Source organism: Triturus cristatus, chromosome 2_1 (genome assembly GCF_964204655.1).
Source record: "Triturus cristatus chromosome 2_1, aTriCri1.1, whole genome shotgun sequence".
In the NCBI taxonomy this organism is placed as follows: Eukaryota; Metazoa; Chordata; class Amphibia; order Caudata; family Salamandridae; genus Triturus; species Triturus cristatus.
In genome coordinates, this window is record NC_140581.1 from 177,681,100 (window position 1) to 177,702,501 (window position 21,402).

Below are 21,402 nucleotides of genomic sequence, written 5' to 3' on the forward strand. Positions count from 1 at the left end.
ACACAGACATCGGCCTCAAATTTGTAGTACCAGGTCAATAATTGTTGGCCCCGATGAATGGGATTAACGCATGATTTTGAGGGGTTAACTTTTAATTAGGCCAGCCCACTTGCCAGTAGGCTGACTATGCCTGTCTAATGTGTATTCTTGATGCATCTATATGTATATGTTTGGAGGCTTTGAGCCAGTGCAAAAGATGTGTGGTTAGTCCAGCTTTTAGCACATTGGCTTTTTGCAGTAGTCTAACTTGGTCCTAAATACTGCCTAGCCACAGGTCCAGATGATCCTCAGACAAAAGGGCCTAATGTGCCCAAAGAGTTTCAGGTAATAGGAGGGTGAATTATCAACTGCATTCTCTTGCTTAATCCTGGATAGTAAAAAACAAAAACTTAAAATGTTCACCTTTGGCATTTTTGGGATCAAAGGTTTTGGGATTGTAATAGAGGGGTAAGAGCTCAGACTTTCCAATCATTCAGAGGAATAGCATCCTTCATAAACTATGGAAAATACATTTTTTTTCCTTCCTTACACCTGCCAGGAATTCACAAACGGATTTCCGCAGTCCTTACGATCTTGTAGAAACAGACAGAACTTTTCTGTCCCTGAGATCTCATGGACATGAGGCCACCCAACTGGCCCTTGGAGGGTGATTTGGGACCCGGGCCACGGCAGTTGGCAATTTGCTGCAGGCCAGCAACATCCAAGCAAAATCCAGAGTGATGCCCCCCTTCCTAGAGCACGACAAGCCCTAGGCCACCACAAGTTAGCGCATAATCCAGTTGCAGTCCCTACTGCACCAATAGTTCCTCTTGTTGATGTCCCAGGGTCAAACCAACATAATATGGTTCCAATTCCACAAGCTTCTATAACTCAAAGGGCAGAGTCCCAGTAGTTATACCCACTATGGTCTTTGAAGAAGAGATCAGTTCCAAAGGCCACCTTAGAAATGCACAGGCGCTCTCTAAATTTTGTCCAGTCTGCCATCCTACCGTGCACTTGATTAGTATATTTAGTGGGGGCAAGACTTTGGGCCTTGGAATGCAGGTGCCAATTCCACCCCCTCTTATCCTTCCCAGAAAGGCCCCTCAGAGTCAGAGGTCTGCAGTTTTCCTTAAGCCCCTCGTTTATGGCTATCTTATCAGGAATGCACATTCCTGTCCTCCTAGCACCCAGATGTGGATTGGAGACAGGCTGACAGGCACACAGAGCCACAAGCACAGAAATGCCCAATTTCCCAAAGTGGTATTTCCACATTAGTTCTGTTGAATCCACTTGCACCACTGGAGAGGATTTGCCATTACTAACTCATCTATATCAAACACTATACTGCCACTCTTCTGCACGTAGGAAATACAGCACAATAGCCTTTCCACAGACCCCTCATGTCAATCTAATGAGAGAAGCAGGCCCTGCCATGACGAACACACCATCCGGTGCCATTCACTAACAGTGCATGTAGCACGCCCATGCACTTGCCCTACCTCTTCCCGACATTGCCCCCTGCTCCCAGGGAGTACTCCCATGTATCACAAGACATGCAGAACCTTGGCAAGTAGCTATTTAAATGCCAAGCCGAGTAACAGTAACCTGCCCACTCAGGCCCTGGCACGGCAAATTTGTTGCACATTTGAAGAGCTACCCTCGTGGGTGGCACAACCAGTGCTGCAGGCCATGGAGGAGCATTTGAGTCACATGCCCTAGGTATAGGTCTTACCCCTAGACAAGAGACGTACAACTAACTCAAATCATCCAATCATGTAGACACTAATCACCAGTATGAGTATGTCAAGCACAGCGCTGAATAGCAGTGTCTAAGCGCTCAAAGTCCTATGCCAGCCAGGTCCAAACAGGAGGTCGGAAGCCAAAAGGGTCAGGGGAGACTATGCCAAAGCCAAAAGATGTCAGGTCTAATAATTATGCTCCCTCCAACCACAGCATGCAGTATAGGACACTGGGTCAACCCACTTCAGCCAGCCATTGGATACCTTAACCTTGAGTAGCTGCATATTGCTTGTGCACAGGTATACATTCAACTAAACATAAATAGTCCCCCAATGAGCAGGCATCCAACACTAGCTCTCCCCCAGCCACACAAACTGCAGTCTACGCATAACCTCCTACAATTTTGCTTGTTCTGTGTTTTTGTACTGCTGTCCTGTGAACTATTTATACTGTAATATTTCCCCTCTGTTAACTTTTACATGTAACCTCTGTACTGTTACTTGTTTCATTGGTCTGTTGGTCCCTCTGTTGCTCAGTATCTCCTATGTTTTTTCCCGCCGCCCCGCCCACCGCATCAGCGCTGCTCCCTCCTCACATCCTACTTAATAGAGGCTGCTCATGGCTATCTGCCTCTTGCCATATCCAGCGCCTGGAACTCTGGCCCTCCCGCCACCCGCAGATGCGCCATCACCGAGCTTACAGCCCTGGACCCTGGTCCCTGCAACAACAACTGCTGCTGCACATCACCTCGCTTCACAACAGGACAATTCACATGCCGGCACTGCCTCTTCTCCTGCAGCACCACTTCTCCTGCAAGCATGGTGACCACCACCAAGACCACACCGAATCTACTGCACTGCCTCCTGCTCAACGCATGGTCACTCTGCAAGCACACCACAGAGATCTAGGATACAATCACCTTGCTTACCCTGACGTCATCTTCCTCACCGAGACCTAGCTCAACCCCGCTTCCGTGCCTGACATAGCTGCAGCAAAACTCGACAGCTACCAGATCACACATCGAGACCACATTAACAAACACTGAGGTGATATTGCCATCATCCACAAGGAAACCATTCTCGGCAGCACCATCGTAGATGACGCCATCTCCAAACTGACAGCAAAACCACCATCAGAGGCACCCTTGCCTACATATCCCCAGGACATCGCCCCAGCTTCTGTGATGCCATTCCCAAACTCATTGCCCCGCTCGCCATCGACTCAAAACTCTATATCTTCCTTTAGAGACCTCAACTTTCACCTCAACGCCCCAACAACACCAACACCGCAAACCTCCTGGAAAGCATGAACAACATCGGCCTCACCCAGAATCTCACCAACCCAACTCACATTACAGGACACACACTTAACCACATCTTTATGCCCAGTGGCAGAGTCAAGTACAGCCATGTCACAGGGCTCACCTGGACACCATCAAGCCACCCATCACGGCAGCTGGAAGAAAGTTTCCACTACCCAGTGGATCGACTCCTTCACCACATCCCACCCTGACACCTACACCAACCTAGTACAAGCCGTCAAGAACCTCTCCACCTGGATCACCAACTGCGCCAACAAAATCGCCTCCGTGAAGCATGCCAAACAAAAGAAACCTCCTGGAACTAAGAACCACCAAATGCACATGCAAGTGTCTGGAAAGGAGATGGTGCACCACCAAAGAGCCCACAGACCGAGCCATTTTCAATACATCCTTCAACCATTACCACCAACTCCTGAACAAGAATAAAAGGAACACCCTCGCTGATTGCATTGAAGCCATCTCCAAGCACAGCAAAAAACTCTTCAGCATCGTTAGAGAGTCCTTCAACCCCGTAGCCACTAAAAAAAAATCATCACTTCCTCCCAGGACTCTGCAACACTTTGGCGAACTTCTTTCATGACGAGATCGCCACCATATACAAGAACATAGATCCCCAACCCACTCTCACCCACCTTGCTTCCTCCAGTCTTTTCCTCACCCACCCGCTCACCATGTGGGACCAGCTCACTACTCAAGACACCACTGTCGTCATGCACACCATCCACTCTGGAGCACCCTCGGACCCCTGTCCCCACCACATCTTCAACCTCCCACGTATCCCAGAGACCACAGCCGGTGGAAGATCCCTCTCCATCCTCGCAGCTAAGACCTGGAACACCCTGCCGCTCCACCTCAGGCAATCACTGTCACTGCCTCAATTCGAAAAGGATCTCAAAACCTGGCTCTTCGACTGAACCACACTGCCTTCGACAGACTAGCAGCTTAACCCACCCCCCGCAACATGAGATCCTTATGAGTGAGTAGTCGTGCTTTTCAAACCACTTGACTGATTGTCCTGCTCCTGAGGTTCAATCAATCAGGAAGGAGCTCACCACCATCTTTAACACATCCATCACCACAGCCATCTTCCCCTATGAATGGAAACATGCTAAAGTCAAACCCCTACTCAAGAAACCTTCAGCCAACCCCAGCGACCTCAAGAACTATAGTCCCATCTCTCTGCTCCCCTTTCCAGTCAAAGTTCTCGAAAAGGTCATCAACTGCCAACTCACGGAGCACCGGGAAAACAGCCTTCTGGCACCTCCCAAACCCGATTCCGCACCAACCACAGCACTGAAACCACCCTGATCACTGCAACCAACAACATCAGAAACCTTGTGGACCAGGGAGAAACTGCAGCTCTGATCCACCTTGATCTGTCAGCTGCGTTCTACACCGTTTCCCACTACACCCTCATCAACAGACTCCACTACATTGAAATCCAAGGATACGCCCTCAAATGTATCGCCTCCTTCCTCACAGGAAGAACTCCGAGAGTCTGCCTCCCTTCTTTCACCACAGAATCCAAGAACATCATCTGCGGTGTCCTGCAAGGCTCATCCTTCAGCCACACACTGATCAATGCTACATGACCCCCCCCTAGCCAACACAGTCAGAACCCATGGACTAGAGATCATATCCTACGCCGTCAACACCCAGCTCATCCTCTCGCTATCTGAAGAACCCTTCTCCACTAGGGACAACTTCTGCAGCTGTATGAAATGTGTCATCAAATGGATGAAAAACAACTGCCTTAAAATTAACACAGACAAAACAGAATAACTGATCTTTGGGAACAACGCTGCGGCGTGGCGTGACTCCTGGTGGCCAGCCGAACTTGAACCCTCGCCAACTCCAACTGAGCATGCCCGTAGCCTTGGAATCATCCTTGACAACAAGCTCACCATGAAAAACCAGATCGACTTCATCTCCTTTGCCTGTTTCATCACCCTTTAAATGCTCCACAAGGTCTCTAAATGGCTCCCTGTCGAAACTAGAAAAACTGTCACTCAAGCCCTAGTCACCAGTCTGCTTGACTACCACAGTGAACACTACATAGGAATCACCAGTCCCCTCCTGAAGAAATTGCATCCCATTCAAAGCTCAGCTGCCAGACTCATTCTCGTCCTCCCCAGATGAACTCCCATCATCCTTCCCCCCCCCACCTCAGGAAGCAACCCTGGCTGCCTATTCAGAAGAGATGCCAGTTCAAGATGCTGATCCTCACCTACAAAGCCCTGTACAACCAAGGTCCAGCAAACATCAGTCACCGCATGAACTTCCCCCAACCCTCCAGACACCTACTCTCTGCCTCTCAATAACCTCCTTGCATCCGCCAAAACAAAAGTTGAGGTCGCTCCTTCTCCTACCTCATGGCGAAGTCCTGGAACGACCTCCCACTTCACCTCCGAACCTCATCTTCTCTGCTGGAATTCAGGAAAGGACTCAAGACCTGACTGTTCAACTGAAGCGCCTTCCACCTCTGGGTTCCCATTGTCTGGAGACCCTCACGGGTTGAAGACACCTGTATGTACCAGTGACTGGTACCACCCATGTATAGTAGATTGTCATCACTTACTTCGATAAGAATCAAGATATTAATTAAATTAACCCATTATCATAAACCACTTTCAAATATTTGTCATATAGAAACTAGCACAATTCATTACAATAGCAAAAGTGTATACATACATTTATATGTTGAAGCTACACCCCCTCGTTTTTATAAACATCATTTGAAACACTTCAGTCTGACTAACCGCTTGAAGTACTGCAGTGTTGTGGAGACCAGTTATATTTGACTCCAAAGGGACACCTAATAATCACTTCAAGTATTACTCCTTGTCAACTAACTTTGAGGATTTTGCCTTGACTCAAGAAGAACCTCTATTAACGGCTTGAGGTACTGCATGTGTGTACATTTCTTCCCAGCTTCGAGAAATGTATAGTAAGTCAACCTTCCTTATCCATTGGCTTGCTAAATTGTCACTCAAATTATGCTCTTGCCCGCACATTACACAGAATAAATTAATGAGTCGGACCATTTACGCCATTGGATACCCTTAATTTGACTGAGTGACCGCATTTTGCTTCCTCATATGTATGCATTTTCATAAAATATGATTCCCTCCATGTTAGATATTTGAAGACATTTGTATTTACCAGTGACTGCTGGTCCCTATGTAGAATAAAATGTCAACACTTACTTTGTTAAAAATCAAGAAGTCTATTAAAACATGCAGTGTTGACCCATTATTATAAACCACCTTGGGCATATTTGTCTATACTATGGAATACAAGCACATATCATTAAAATTGCAAAAGTCTGCATGCAAATTTATATGTTGAAGCTACATTCCCTCTGAGTTGTGAAAGTCATTTGAAGCACTTGAATTTGACACGAGATGGAGGCCTAGGAACCAGTTGAGGTACTGCAGCTTCATGAAACAGTTTTCATACTTTGGCATCTAACTTAAGAGGGCAACTAGTAACCAGATGAGGTGCTACCAGGTTTGGAGCTCACTCGAGAAGAACTCCAAGTAACCAAGTGAAGTACTGCAGCTGTATTTATGAATGTCTTGCCAACCACAAGAACAATCCATAATCAAAAACATACCTATATATATGTGAATAAAATAAACTTTCATCAAATATCATTATATGTACTGCTTTGCTACACTGACATTGGCATTTTGGTTCTTTCTACCACGGCACTCAGGAATAGGGCCGCAGGCTTTCATATCCGCACTGCAATTACTGGCCGACAGCTATAGTGTTGCTCAAAAAACAGTTTGCTAAGAATACGTTTGAAGGCACTTGAATTTACCAGTGACTGCTAGTGTGTATGTATGTAGGATGCCATCACAATTGTTCCATAGCAATTAAGACGTTTATTGAAAGTTGCAAGCCTCTTGTTTAAAACAAAATATGAACATATACACATACAAGAGGAATTTAGGCAGCCATCTTTATCCATTGAGCAGATGAATTGTCATTCCAATTATGCTCCCTCTCGCCACATCCAACAATATTAAACAATCGGTCAGCTTACGTCTGCCATTGGATACCTTCATATCCAATGGCAGACGTAAGCTGACCACGTCTGCCATTTTCTTGCTCACATGAATGAATTCCCCTAAAATATAACCCCCCCCCCCCCCATGTCAGTTATTTGAAGACACTTGAACTTACCAGTGACAGCTAATGCCTATGTACAATAAGGTGTCATCACTTCAATAGAAATCAAAGAATGTAGTCAAATCTGCTGTATTAACTCATTACCACCTACCACTTTGGCATATTAGTGAATCCTGTGATAAAAAAGCACAATTCATTAAAATAGAAAGCTTGTTTATTATTCAAATATATATGTTGAATCTACACTCCCTCGACTTTCTGAGGGTTACACCAGGTACACTCATGAGGACTGCAGCCTTGTTAAAAACTTTAAGCTGTTGCTTCTGACTCAAGAAGAGCATCTAGTAATGACTCAAGATACTTTCAACTATGTACAAGGCCACACCTATTTCCTTTGCCAATGCTTGTTTGAATAAGTTTTAGTTAGTAGAGGGGCTTGACCTGTGATAGAGAAGACAATGATACTGATAATGTTAAGGAACTGTTTCTTTTTGCACCTTTGTAAATATCTGACTGCCACAGGGGTCTACCAGTAGATGCCATGGAACCTGTTTGCTTCTTATCGAAGGAGGTAATATAATGACCTAAAGGATTTGCGTGCCTCTAAACGGGCAGACTGGCAGTTAATTCCACATTAGCGCAATTGCATTTAAATTTGGAGCAACCAATGAGCTGCAAGCAGTAACTTGGAACACTTACGTTTGCAAGTCCTCAGACTTTCGTCATTATTAAGCAGCGATCTCCTTTATCATGTGAGCCCGGCATTTGCCACACGAGACAGGAAATTCTCTTGGTAACCTATGACTTTTTCATGTTGGCCAAGAAGTACTTCTACTCACCTTGTCCCCAGCCTCCATTACGCTACATGACCAAAAAGCCAGATACATTATATTTCCAGAACTATTTAAAGCGATGAAAGAAGCTGGTCAGTCGAATATCTTCCTAGTTTATTCATGTACTGAAGTTATAAACAATTCATCCTCAGTGAAGAGTTAGTTCAGTGCAAAAGGCTGCTTATGATATTATAAGCGAACTGATGTGATGTGTGGAACGCGTATCCAGTGATTAGATGCAGCGCTTAGCTCTCAAGGGACCCTCCTCTTGTCTGAGTGCGATGGATCACGGTACCACCACAAAACCTTTTTAGGACCCTCTTCCCCCGCCATCCCGTTCTATGTCATTTTTCATGCTTTAATATGAAGCGCATTTAACTGTTAAGTTTTTTTATCCACTTCCCTTAAGCTTACCAAGCAACAGCAACAGAATGTAACATCATTCTTAAAACATTTCTATTAATTTTCAGTATATGCCTATCTCTCTCATGAGAGCCATTCAAAACCCTTAGCTTGCCATCACTAGATAGGCTTACTATGGTTTTGCTACTACGCATTTTCCACACTATTAAAACCGTTATGAGGTGTAGAGTTTAGTTTCTATGTCAAAGTCTTACTAGAAAATGGACATCCCTCAAAATGTTACTCTAAGTCGCACCTCCTTTGGAAGATATCCACCCTCATGACATCAAAACTGAGGCATTATCCATTGCAATCTATTGAACCCCCTTCCACCCATCTCTAGGGGACTCCCTAACTTCTATAAGCACTCCTGTATAGAAGCTATATTTTATACTATGTGACTAATGATATAAGGACCGATTGTCAATTAATCCAATCAGACCAATGTCTCCACTCCTTCCATCTTGTCTTTATGTATCAATGTACACTTTAATTTCAGATGGAGCTATATAAAAGACTAATTAAATCTTACCCACCTCTGAGGTGATTTCTGCTCGCTTATTCATAACCGATTTCATTTACTATTCTATATCGGAAACTTTCTGACTTGGTGTAATTTCTACAGATTTGACAGGAAAGACTTTAGGGCCGATTACGATGTTGTCCGGAAACTCTTCCAACCGAATCGTTGTCAGAATAATTTCAGACCGAATTGGGTTCTGCGAGTCCGACCAACCGATTACGATGCTTCCCAACATCTTTCAGTCGGACACGCATTGACTTCAATGTGAGCCTGTGTTCCGAACGAGAACACACACTTCCATCGAATATTGAGGTGGTTAGGGAAAACCTTGCACTCTGTGACGGGCACCCCATGGTTACCCCCATGGGCCCCAACTGGAGGCCTATGGGTGAATGGGGGCCTGGTATGGGTGCCCAAATCTAATTCCGGCAGCTGGTGCGTGTCAGACAAAGCAACTCGGAACGGCTGTCAGAATTGGGCATCGTAATTGCTGGCTCGGAAACACTGCCATAGAGCTGTACGATTCGGCTCCGAACAACTCGGCCTGCCCGAATGCCATTCAGAACCGATTCGGACAGCTCGAACAGTTTCCTTGCACCGTAATCGGTCTTTCGGAAATGTATCCGATTTGGTTGGAAACATGGGTTCCAAATCGTATTCTCCGAATCCCGTTCTGAACCTATCCAACCACCATCGTAATCGGCCCCTTAATCTCAACGTGCTGCACTTTTGGAAAGAACTGATGTATTCAAAAGTTACCTAAAGAACAAACTGATGTTCTCCTCCTTGTAACCCAACATTGTTGATACTCCTGCTTATTTCCTTCTTACATGTAGTGTACACCCATACCCATTTGGTGTGCTGTAGAACACCATTAAGAAATAAAGGTAGTTGTGTAGAATCCTTGAAATGAGCAGATGTGATAAACACTGATGCCATTTTGTTTTTGAAAGCCATGTTGTATGTTACCTTCAGGGTCAAGTGATTGATTTCCGAGGGCTAATTCAAGATGCGATCAAAGGAGCCTCGAATGAGATCGCCATAAACAGCCTCAACAGTAATCCTGATCCATCTGTAAGTCACATTATGATTTATGAACTCAGTTCTAGCAGTAAGATCTGTAAGTTCAAAGATAGATCTTTCTCTTATTTTATTGTGCTTGATGTTGGTTTTCTCTTTTGTCCAGGAACGGTTGATCAAACCACTGACGGCTTTCATTGGAATGAGCAGTGAGATGCGAGAACTTGCAACGGTTATAAGTAGGGTAAGAGAATCATTGTAAACTTCTGATGTAGTCGGACAAATATGTTTCCATCTACATGTTTTAAAGTTAGACTGGCTGCAATTTCTAATATGTTCTAAAATTATATTGAATGTAGTAGATGGCCTTCCTTCTTACCAAATGGATTCAAGCAAATCCTGAATCTGAAAGTCTTCTACCTGAAACCGAATTGACTTTCAGGTTTCATCTAGTTAGTCTCCAGCCAGAACACTGAGCTAGTCAATAAAAATAAAGAACACATTGAACCTAATTCTAAAAGGAATTTAAAATATCTTCATCATCCGGTTTACTTCTGGAATGAGTTCAGAGTTCTGTATTTTTGACAGTAGAGGGTTTCCAGGCAGAGTCCTGAAAAGCTTTTGTGAATTTATACTTTCCGAGTAATGGGGCAAATGAAAAAATTTAGGATTAATGAATGATGTTGCTACTCAGCTAATACACTTAAGTTACTGAGCGACGAACCACCACTTACTATGCATAATAACCTATTGCAGGAATTCTCAGTGGTGCCCACTCCTGCATCATACTTTTACAGGCCTAAATGGGTAAAGCTTGTAATATTTTAGTCACTCTTGGCACAATTGTGTTAATTCTTTATATATTCTTGGCTCAGCGATGCCCAGCTCTGGTGTAATGCTTGCAGTGAAAAATACTATTAGTAATTCCCAGCTTTTTAAAATAACATTATCGCTACTGCAATCTGAGGTCTCAGCCTATATGAATGGTGTAACCTGCCAGCTAGCATTCAAACATGCACACATTCACTCATGCATGTAGGCATTGAACCCCCCCTGCAGTCACCTATTTATCCATCCATCCCGGCACTCAGTTAATGAACCAGTCATCTATGCACTCTTACATTCATACATCCTGCCTTTGAGTCCTTCTCGCATTCACTTACCCATCCACACAGCCACCCACGCAAACTCTCCCGTCAACGACGAGCCACTTTTATTTATATAATAGCCAGGCCTATTTTAGTTTGCCAATGCTTGTTGAGTGTCAAAAAAATTGGAGGTGATATGTAGCGTAACTAGACTCAAAGGTCACTGCTAAGTCTAGGCTTTGTGGCCTGTGTGTTTGATTATTAATATATGTGGCGTGTATCCATCTTCCGCATGAGTAATGTCTCACTCATTGTCAACTCTCCAAATCCAGATTGTCCTCACCACTCGGCCCTAAGTTCCAGTTTGTAACTCTGTGCGTCATTTCTGTTCAGCTGACACACTCATTGACAGAGAAAAGCTTTTAGCAAATAACAGCAAAACAGCCTTATAGAGTATGGCAATGTAAAGGGTAAAAGGGTTTGCTTTTCATATATCACTCGCTGTAACTTTTCTTCTGGTGCTTGGGCGTAGGCCTGGGGCAATGGAGTGACTGGGAATGTTGGAGACAAAGAGTTCTATGGCAGCACAGGCTCCTCACACCAGGTGTCTCAGTGCCCCACGTGTCTCACACTAACTGCCCATGCCCTGCCAGCTCACTATAAAGTCCACATGCTCTTAGCATCGCACACTGTCTGCCTAAGCTGCCAAGGCTCCCCACTTTTTCTGCCCAATTGTCTGATCTGCCTACACTCCATGATCCCAAACTCCTAACATGGCCTTTCCATGTGCCCTTGAATACCTACACTGCCAAGCTCCTCACACTCGCAGGCTCCTCAAACCAGTTGTCTAAGTGCCCCAGTGTCTCACACTAAATGCTCTGGGCCCGCCTGCTCGTAGCGTTACACTGTCTGCTTAAGGTGCCAATACATACAGCCCAAATGCTCTAATCTACACTCACTGAATGTGCATAAACCCAAGCTCCTAACACAACCTGTCCACGTATCCCAGAATACCCAACCTACTAATCTCCTAACAGGGCCTGTTCATGTACCCCAGAATATCCACCCTACTGAACTCCTAACACGGCCTGTCTACGTACCCCAGAAAACCCACACTACTGATCTCCTAACACGGCCTGTCTATGTACCCCAGAATACCCACCCTACTAATCTCCTAACATGGCCTGTCCATATAACCCAGAATACCCACCCTACTTATCTCCTAACACGGCCTGTCTACGTACCCCAGAATACCCCCCCACTAATCTCCTAACCCGGCCTGTCCACATACCCCAGCATACACATCCTACTAATCTCCTAACAGGGCCTGTTCATGTAACCCAGAATACCCACCCTACTAATCTCCTAACACGGCTGTCCATATACCCCCGGAATACCAACCCTACTACTCTCCTCACACTGCCGCACATTTTCTGTAACCCTTCACACAGTCCGTGCGCACCCACCTTCCCAGATTAATAAGTGCCATGCTCCAATTCCCTCACATGGCGGTGAAGTGATGTAAAAGGTGACTCGAGCTAATATAACCACCTCTTCCTCGCAGCCAGGAAGCCATCTGAAGTCTTCTTTTCTCTGGGTACCACACCAATTCAGCAACCTACAAAGAGGATTTTTAGTCTCTGCAGCCATAGCAAATAGTTTTTTTATTAGGAGAATTAGCGGTACTTTAAAATACGTATTGGGAGTGGCCTCATTATAATCCAGTATGCCTGTCTTGATGTGGAGTGGAACTGGGAGGAGAAGGCGATCTGTGTTTGAGACTCAAAACTGCAACGTAAGGAGTGCTGCAGTACGATGGGGGTCTACAGTGGGGGTGCATGAGAAAAGGGAGTGTGAAAGTGAAGGGGATGCGGCATTACAATGGAGGTTACAGCAGTAATGGGAATGGTGATAGAGTGAGGCTTACATGGACTGTTGAGGAAGCGAGGGATCTGGTAGACCATGGCTAGGTGGTGACGGGGGTGACTGGAAATTATAACTCTTCGGGGGGGTCCGGTATCTGGGTGCTGCCCTCAGATGATGTGCTGCTGTGAGCTCCATGTGAAGCTGGGAAGGGATGAACAAGGGCATATGTGGACTATGGTGGTGTTCCAGATTGGGGAAGAATTCCTAGCATTCCACCTTCTCCTTCCTCCACTAAAAGAACACTCCTCCCAGCACCCCCTTGACTTGCCTCACACTATCACCACCAGCTCCATGGTCAACTTACCTTTAAAAATGGGATCTGCTTCTTTTGTTGGTCCCTGCTCCGTGAGTTTTGCAATATGCAGAAGAATCCTCTTCCTGGTGACCACAGTAGAGTGTGATCAGCACATGGCTTTTCATTTGGACTGAGCATCGTTACAAGAGCCTTTACCAAGAACCTTGCCATACTAGCATCTTTCTTATACAGAGCAGTGATAGTTTTCTGTCCAGAATTGGGACACTTTGACATGGACTGAATTATGATAGATTTCCAGTGATAGTTGTTTGCATCCCAGACTTCAATGAGTTCCTTCTCAACCATGCGAGTTTCTCCTCATCCCATCTGGATCCATGACTACGGAATCAGGCGCTACATCTGAACATTTAGATAAACACTCCTGGCGAGGCATTTCCATGTGAATGAGTAGAGTGAACACGGTGCTTATGGTTAAATCTTCCTGTGCTGATTAGACAGTTACTTGGTCCCATTCGATCAAACCAATTATTCCCAATTTATTGTTGTCAGGTTCTTTTTTTTGTAAATTTTTCTATTTTCTTCGTATGCTACAGGACATTTATCTCCAGAATCCCAACGTCAGGTGGGATGATATTATCGGCCTCGATGAAGCCAAACGACTAGTTAAGGAAGCGGTTGTCTATCCTATAAGGGTAAGAACTTGTTGGTTTATTTTTCTGCTCAGTTAGGGATCTATCTTGAGAAACCAACATTATGTTGTTTCTTGTAGTGCTTGTCTGCTATAAAAAGCAGTGTTTTTGAATAGCTCTGTGACAACAGGCGTAATTTCCAAAGAGAAAGACCAAGCATGGTGGTTGATGGAAGTCACTTCATTTGGCAAATCAGCATGTTTCCTTCAAGTTCTTTAATATTGTGGCCGGCAGGGGTGTAGTATTTGTGTAACTGGTGAGGCATTTCAATTAGCGCGGCTTGATACAGCTATTCTTTTTCCAGGGAATCAGTATATCTTAGTAGCACTGAAATGTTAGGTGGATTAAAGGGCTGTGAAACCAATAATCTGAAAATACTATATGTTTTGGGTGGTTCTGGCTTGTTTCTTATATTTAGTTGCATATGATCGCCTGTCTGCCCATGTTTAGTAATGTGCATCCAGAAGTTCAAAACGTTGTGGAGCGACAAAAGAATGTAAGATTTTTTTATGGGTTGTGGAGGGGATACTGAGTTTAGAGTAAACACCTACATCATTGCCTGTTCCTGGTCCCTTTGACCTTTTTAAACCCATGGCTTGCTGTCGCGATCAAGTAGTAACATCCGTGTTTTTATGGAACACATGATCCACCAGAACCCATCAAGTTGGCCAGTGCAGCATGTTCAGTGTGTGTTCGAAACATGTGAAAAGTATTTAGGGGAACCGTCCTTCTTCGAGATTGATTTGGGGCCTACCAGAATTTCAGTTGACTTTCCAATAGTTCTAAATGAATGTAAAATGCAGTTAACAATTTCTTAAAGACTGTCTAAGGCTGTGACTCAATTAATTGAATAATCATCTAATTAACGAAATAATTAAATGATAATACATAAGATCAGATTTTAGTCCATTATCAATAAATTACACATTGGAAACAGAAATGATATCGACTGCATCCTGAAAGAGGGTCTAGATTTTCGATTAGGTATGGTTATGTTGAGAAGAGCGTAGGTTTATTGTAGACCTAGCTAAGTGAACATGTCCCATAAGTAGATATATTGGCCTTTTTTCGAGTCCATGACCTTACCCATTGTCTTAACATTTTCACTTTGAATGAATTTCATCTTCGACTGTTATTATTGTGAGTGAGTGCTCCTTTTTGATTAACAGCGTAAGGTGTGTGGCTGTTGCGTCAGTCTTCGTGAGCCGTTGGCTCTCGTGCACCGTGAGTGATGGCTTCAGCCTGCTAACAAGAGAACATACAAGGAAGTGCTCTTCAGCCCCAGGGCTGGTGGGCCAGTGCATTACTTTATCAAATGCATTCTTCTCTTCAAGACTTTATTTTATGTTTATCGTTATCATTTTGCTCTCAAACTATGTCTTGAGGATATAGTAATTCAAAGCCAATAGTACCTTTTCTGTTCACCCATAAACATCATATTTTCCTGTGTTATGCATTAAATCTAAAAAGGGTTTCTACACCTGCCTGCCTTGAATCACCCGTTGTGTTTCATATAAATTATGTTCAATGTTGTTTTTTTATTTCAAATTTCAAGCATATGGCCAATGCATTTAGGCGGTGGCGTGTTTTCGTTTTTTCTTATTATAATTTTGTAACATATGTTTTCAATAAATACCATAACTATCGCACCAGCTTTCAGAGCTAATACCAACTGGCTTTTTAAACTCTTATTTATACCAGCAGTTAATGAATGTTTGCCTCTGTTAATAGTTTTTAATGTGACCTTTATGTTGTAGTATCCTCAGCTGTTTACAGGAATCCTCTCACCTTGGAAAGGACTGCTGCTCTATGGACCTCCAGGTAGATATGATTTACACTAAATTTTCGTCTGAAAAGTACATATTTCAAAGTTGTGACTTATCTAGTCTACACCGAAGAAGGCTCGGAAATAAAATAAACAGAATCTGATTATTCTAAATGTATTCGTTTGAATGGAAGCTCGTTTGTAACTGGAGCACAGTTAGCCACACCTCTGTTGGAATGAACCATCTTTGCTGTTTGCCTGGGTGGCCTCCGGAGAGAGCCTAGTAAATATCCCAGGAGACATTACCTTGATTGGATCCTGACTTGACACTGGCAAGCTTGGAGAACTAGAAACCAGGGGGTGGGCGGGATGTAGGAGTGAGGAGGAACAAGGAAACAGGGGGGTGGGGGGAGTAAACTACGCCTACAATGTGCATAGATTTTAATGATTTTTACAAACTGAAAATCCTAATAGATATAAGATACGAAGGTGGTTTGTTCCAAGCGTGTTCCAAGTGACAATTGGACATGGACGTGGGACTGTAAAACTGGACCGGAACGCAGAAGTACCTTATCTACCCTCACTCCCCTATGGGCTGCATTAGTAGATGGAACATATCTTTTGCAGTTAGAAGCAGCGGGGGGCACACCCAGGTAGGCTGAGGAGTGTATAATGCCCTCAGAACCTTAGGGTGAGGCCTCCAAGAGGAAAAGACTGTGCAAGCTCAGCCTATCGTGACTGATAGCTGGGCACAAACAGTGAGACGCTAGACACGCATGGGCAGAACCAAAGAATTAGTCGTTTTGAGCAGGGAGGGTCGTAATCGCTGTTAAGGTAAATATCTTCAGGAACACTTTGCGTAAGAGCTCAAGAATCATGCAAGAAATGTATAGTGTGGCACGAGCATCGTGAAGCCTGATGTGAGATCACTACTGCACTGTGACAGCTGTCCCTTCACCCAAAAGCTGACAGATGACCTCGGCGAAGAGCCGGCATGGTAAACCCTGGCTGAATAGGGAAAACTAAGGGCCTTTTTTGGAGTTAGTCAGACGGGATACTCCACCAAAATGTGGAGGATGTTCTGTCCACCATATTACCAGCGCCATAGACTATAATCCAATTGTAAAACAGCAGACGGGAGCTGCATCACGTTTGTGACATAGGATTCCATCCTTTCTTCCGCCAACATAACCAAATTGATAATCACAGACACACAATTTAAGCCACACTTGAGTGTAGCTTGAGGGGGACCATGAATACATATCAATCACTTAGTCATGGTTATTAAAGCGCAACTACTCACACGTGAGGGTCTCAAGGCGCTGGGGGGCTGGGGTCAGCTCCGTTGAGTGCTGGGGTCATCCTAGGAGCCAGGTCTTGAGGTCCTCCCTGAACTGGGGCAGCGTGGGAGCTTGCCGGAGGTGGACCTAAGGCTTTTTTTAAACATAAAATCACAACAACATGGCTGTTTTAAACAATATATATATATAAATTGTATGATGCAGACACAACTTCAACGGGTCAGGACTCTCAACTTTCGAGAGAAGAGATGTTCAAAGAATAAATACCTTAAAGGCATAGGACATTTAAAACCGCATTTAAGCGTCGCTTGCATTGCAGGGCATTCTGTACAAGTTAAAGAGCATTCCGCGCTGTCAGAAGCTAAACTGGATTTTATGATGTGTTTGAATTTAAAGCACAGCTTTACTTTCATAATGGCAGATGTATTGCAACTCTTGAAATTGAGGCCGAACATTGACAAACGACTCTGTGCTCTGTGCGCAGCCTCCGTCCAATCCCAATCCAGGATTTGATTGCATCGGTTTATGGCAGCTGTTAGCTACAGTATTGTTTTGATTAACATACTTTAAAATTCATATGCGCGTTGTTTATCACTTCTGCCTAAATGAGTGTGTGGCATTTAGCTGTCGCCTGTTCTAATGGCACCCTTTCCCTTGCTTTCCGTTTGCTTCGTGCACCTCCCGGCACAGAACCAGTCCCAGCCTGAAGAGAGTCCTGTCTTTGGGGTTTCAGCCGTGTGCTAGTCTGTCTCTTGCGTTTTACTTCTCTCTCGCCACTTCTTACTTGGCAACTCAATAAAGGGTCAAATATAGAAAAGGGAAGAATAGAAGAGGGGCGTGGCCTTGTGGAATGTGATGTCAGAGAATCGAGAATGTCTGCTCTCGCTTAGGAAGGCTTAACACCTTTCATGAGCTCCGTCAACGCTGTTGTTGTTCCTATTCCACAAGCGCTTGAATACAGTTTGCAAGGTAGCGCTATAGAAATGCTCATTGGACGATGATGCGTTATTGGTCTCTTATCTCACATTCCGTCATGGGATATCATATGATGACGGACGTCATCACGAAGGTCATGCATGTTCACTTACATGAGTGTAGCCTTTCTCACTCTCAGGGCTTGAATCCCAGCAGCCTCTAGAGCATCTGTGGGTGCTGCGCCCCCTGACACGTCCGGTGATGGTCATCAGGTCATTTCTGGCGGTGATTTCCTCAGCATGTAATATTGTTGGAATGTGAAGTGCTTCAACGGACATTAAAACAACTAGCGACCAATGAAAAAGTCAATTTGTGCACAAATCGGGTTTTCTGCAAGTGCAAAATCCATTATTTACTCAAAATTTCTCATGATTTACTCACGCGTGAAATTACACCGTTGTAGAAATGACCTCCTGGTGGAGACGAGGTCAGGCATATTTCTACTCTGAATGTGGTTGGGGTTTACTCTTGTTCCGGGTAGTAATGTATCTGTGTGCGGGATAGAATCCGCGAGCCCACAATTTCCCAGAAGTACTTCTGGAGTTTTACGAAAAAGAAATGTAAAAAAAAATCACTCCAAATATAAAACTACATACATATATTTATGTATTTAATATTGTAAAATTAGCTGATTTCAGTCCTGAAACGTTCTTATGTGTACACAGCGGTTTCTCTGCCCTCTGTTTTTTATTTTCTCTACTCTGTTTTGACTTTCTCTGCCCTCTGTTTTTTATTTTCTCTACTGTGTTTTGACTTTCTCTGCTCGGTTTTTGACCTTTTCTGCCCTCTGTTTTCCGCTCTTTCTCGTCTCTACGGTTTCAATTTGTCTTCCCGTGTTTTACTTTCTCTCTGCCCTCTGTTTTTGCCATTCTCTACTTTTTTTGTGCCCTCTATTTGGCTTTTTCTGCTGGTTTCTTCCCTCTCAACGCCGTTTCTAGTCTAACACCGTTTCCATACTCCCGTCTCCCCAGCACCCTGCCCCCAGGAGCTTCGTAATAGCGGCCGCAGCCCAACCCCATTGAGCGGGTCCTTGTGCCAGCTTCCCCTGCGGCGGCTCTCTAGTCCAGCTTGCCCGCCACCCACTGCTGCGCCTCCTCAGTTCGTTTTCTCTCCTATATCTTGATGTTCTCTGCTCGTTTTTTCTGCCCTGTTTGATTATCGGTACAAAAGGGGGTGATGATGGACGGAGCATCAGAACCAATCAAACACTCACACCCAGTCAACAGATCTGGGTTTAACCCATCACCGTTCTGTAGCCCACTCTGCCACTCCAGTTAAGAAATGGCCATATGCAAATCAGTCTGACCCTGTGCCTCATGGGAACAGTCCATCACCACCCCATTTTGTACGCCATAAGTTGGCAGGTTATGCTCAGACGTGAGTCCCTTGCTCACTTTGCCACTGGATTCAAGCAAGCCTGGCTGAAGACGGCTGAAATGCCAGAAACCGGTCCTAGGAAGCTTGTTTCCGTTCCAGGGAAGACATGGCTTGGCAGTTGGGGCTGGACTGTTCCCATGAGGCACAGGGTCAGACTGATTTGCATATGGCCATGTCTGAACTGAGGTGGCAGGGTGGGCTAAAGAACGGTGATGGATTAAACCCAGATCTGTTGACTGGGTGTGAGTGTTTGATTGGTTCTGATGCTCCGTCCATCACCACCCCATTTTGTACCTGTTTGATTATCTGCTCCGTTTTTGACCATTTCTGCCCTCTATTTTGTGCTTTTTGCTCGTTTCTCCGCCCTCTGGTTGTACTTTCTCTGCTCGGTTTTGGCCTTCTCTGCCCTCTGTGTTTGCTGTTTTCTGCTCTTTGTCTGCCCTCTGTTTGACTTCTCTGCTTTCTTTCCATTTCCCCGCGTTTCCCACCTCCTGCCATTTCTTTCCTCCCGCCACTCAGCGCCCGCCCTCCTTTCATTGGTGACTGAGGGTGTTGGTGGCTGTACAATGCGAGCCATGCATGTCCGCCTTCCCAGGATCCATCCAGTCCTGTGTCCCATCTCATGGAGCCACCCAGCTCGGTAGTTTTGCCTCATCCAGCCTCTTCTTGCTGCTTCCTGCACTCTGTTTACAATTTCAGCAGATACCAAAGAATAGATGCATTTAAACCCCAGAACTGCTGTGGTTACCAGCACTCTGCAGATTGTATCCGGGTTATAAAGTATTGAACAGCCTCGTGCACAACTTCAGCACACGTTTTCGAAGAGCAGGAAAGAGGAATTCAATTTGAGGCAGTGTTTTTGAATTTCAAAATGCTACTCTCAAATTAAAAAACAAGTGTCTGTTTTAAATCATCACCAGCCAATCAGAGGGAGCAATCAATTTTCAATTCCAAGCTCACACAGGCCTAATCTGCAAGGTTTTATTGCTTAGTACATGTTACAAACCCATTTCACAAAGCAATTTATTTTAACAACCTCGGTTTCCAGGTCTTGTGTGGGGAAACTCAGTTAAGATCAGGCGTCCAAATGATGCGCTTTTTTGTTGTGTTTCTGTCTCCTGCTCTCCCCCTCACTTCCCACAGGTACCGGCAAGACGCTGCTCGCCAAGGCTGTGGCCACCGAGTGCAACACCACCTTCTTCAATATCTCAGCCTCCACCATTGTCAGCAAGTGGCGCGGAGACTCCGAAAAGCTTGTGCGGGTAGGGCCCCAAAATGACCCCATATTACATATGGATCTTGCTGAGTTCATAAATGTCATTTGTACTGCTTTGTTCTGTTCATCTCAGTCCTAAAATTGCAATTAATTTTTGATAAACGTTCACAGTTGTGTAATCCCGAAACCTTACATAGAGCACATTTCCAGCTTTATATAACCACATTAGTGACAGATATTTTGGAAAGAGCGCACAGGTGGCGGGGTCTTCTGAGTGCTGAGCCCTGCCTTATGGAACTGACTGTTCGTCCATTGTGACACTCTCTGACCATCTTAAATCCAGGAGGGCACTTACAACCAAGTGATTTTCAGAGTGGCATCTACAGTGTCCAGTTTAATAATTTACAATCCCCCTCTAGTGCCATGAAGCCCAAAGGCGTATGCCCATGAATCGGAATAGAATACTTCCGTCTACCAGCGGCACGCCCTAACACACCAGATAGCTGGTGGGGGTATGAGGTCATCTACTGCACGGGGGTGGGACGGGCATTGGAGGTTGCGAAAGAGACAGGGAGGCAGCACAGTGGAGAGGTTATCACAGGGGGCTACTTGAAGCCCCATGTACCTACCATTAAATTCCATGGCTTTAAGAGAAGCCCACTCAGCCACTGGCAGCCTTTAAAAATTGCTAATATCAAATGGCTGGAAGGAGCTGACCTAAAGACCACTCTTCTGTATGTATGTATGTATGTGTGTATGTATATTTGTATTGGTAAAATGAGATTTCTGACAGACAACTACTACTGTTGTGGGCCAGACCTCAACCCATTCATGACATCTAGTGCGTCGTT

The 21,402-nt window shown here is 44.8% G+C and overlaps 1 protein-coding gene across 2 annotated transcripts in view; it reads left to right on the forward strand.

The window, feature by feature from the left end:
• Positions 1 to 21,402, forward strand: part of KATNAL2 (katanin catalytic subunit A1 like 2) — a 296,166-nt gene that overhangs the window by 165,956 nt on the left and 108,808 nt on the right. Inside the window, exons 7-11 of one of the 2 annotated variants that reach the window (XM_085629413.1) lie at positions 9,914 to 10,012; positions 10,125 to 10,202; positions 13,822 to 13,920; positions 15,675 to 15,738; positions 20,479 to 20,597. In XM_085629413.1, the coding sequence (XP_085485539.1) occupies positions 9,914 to 10,012; positions 10,125 to 10,202; positions 13,822 to 13,920; positions 15,675 to 15,738; positions 20,479 to 20,597 (459 nt within the window). The remainder of the gene's footprint in view (positions 1 to 9,913; positions 10,013 to 10,124; positions 10,203 to 13,821; positions 13,921 to 15,674; positions 15,739 to 20,478; positions 20,598 to 21,402) is intronic. The other variant, XM_085629423.1, reaches the window with a different exon arrangement.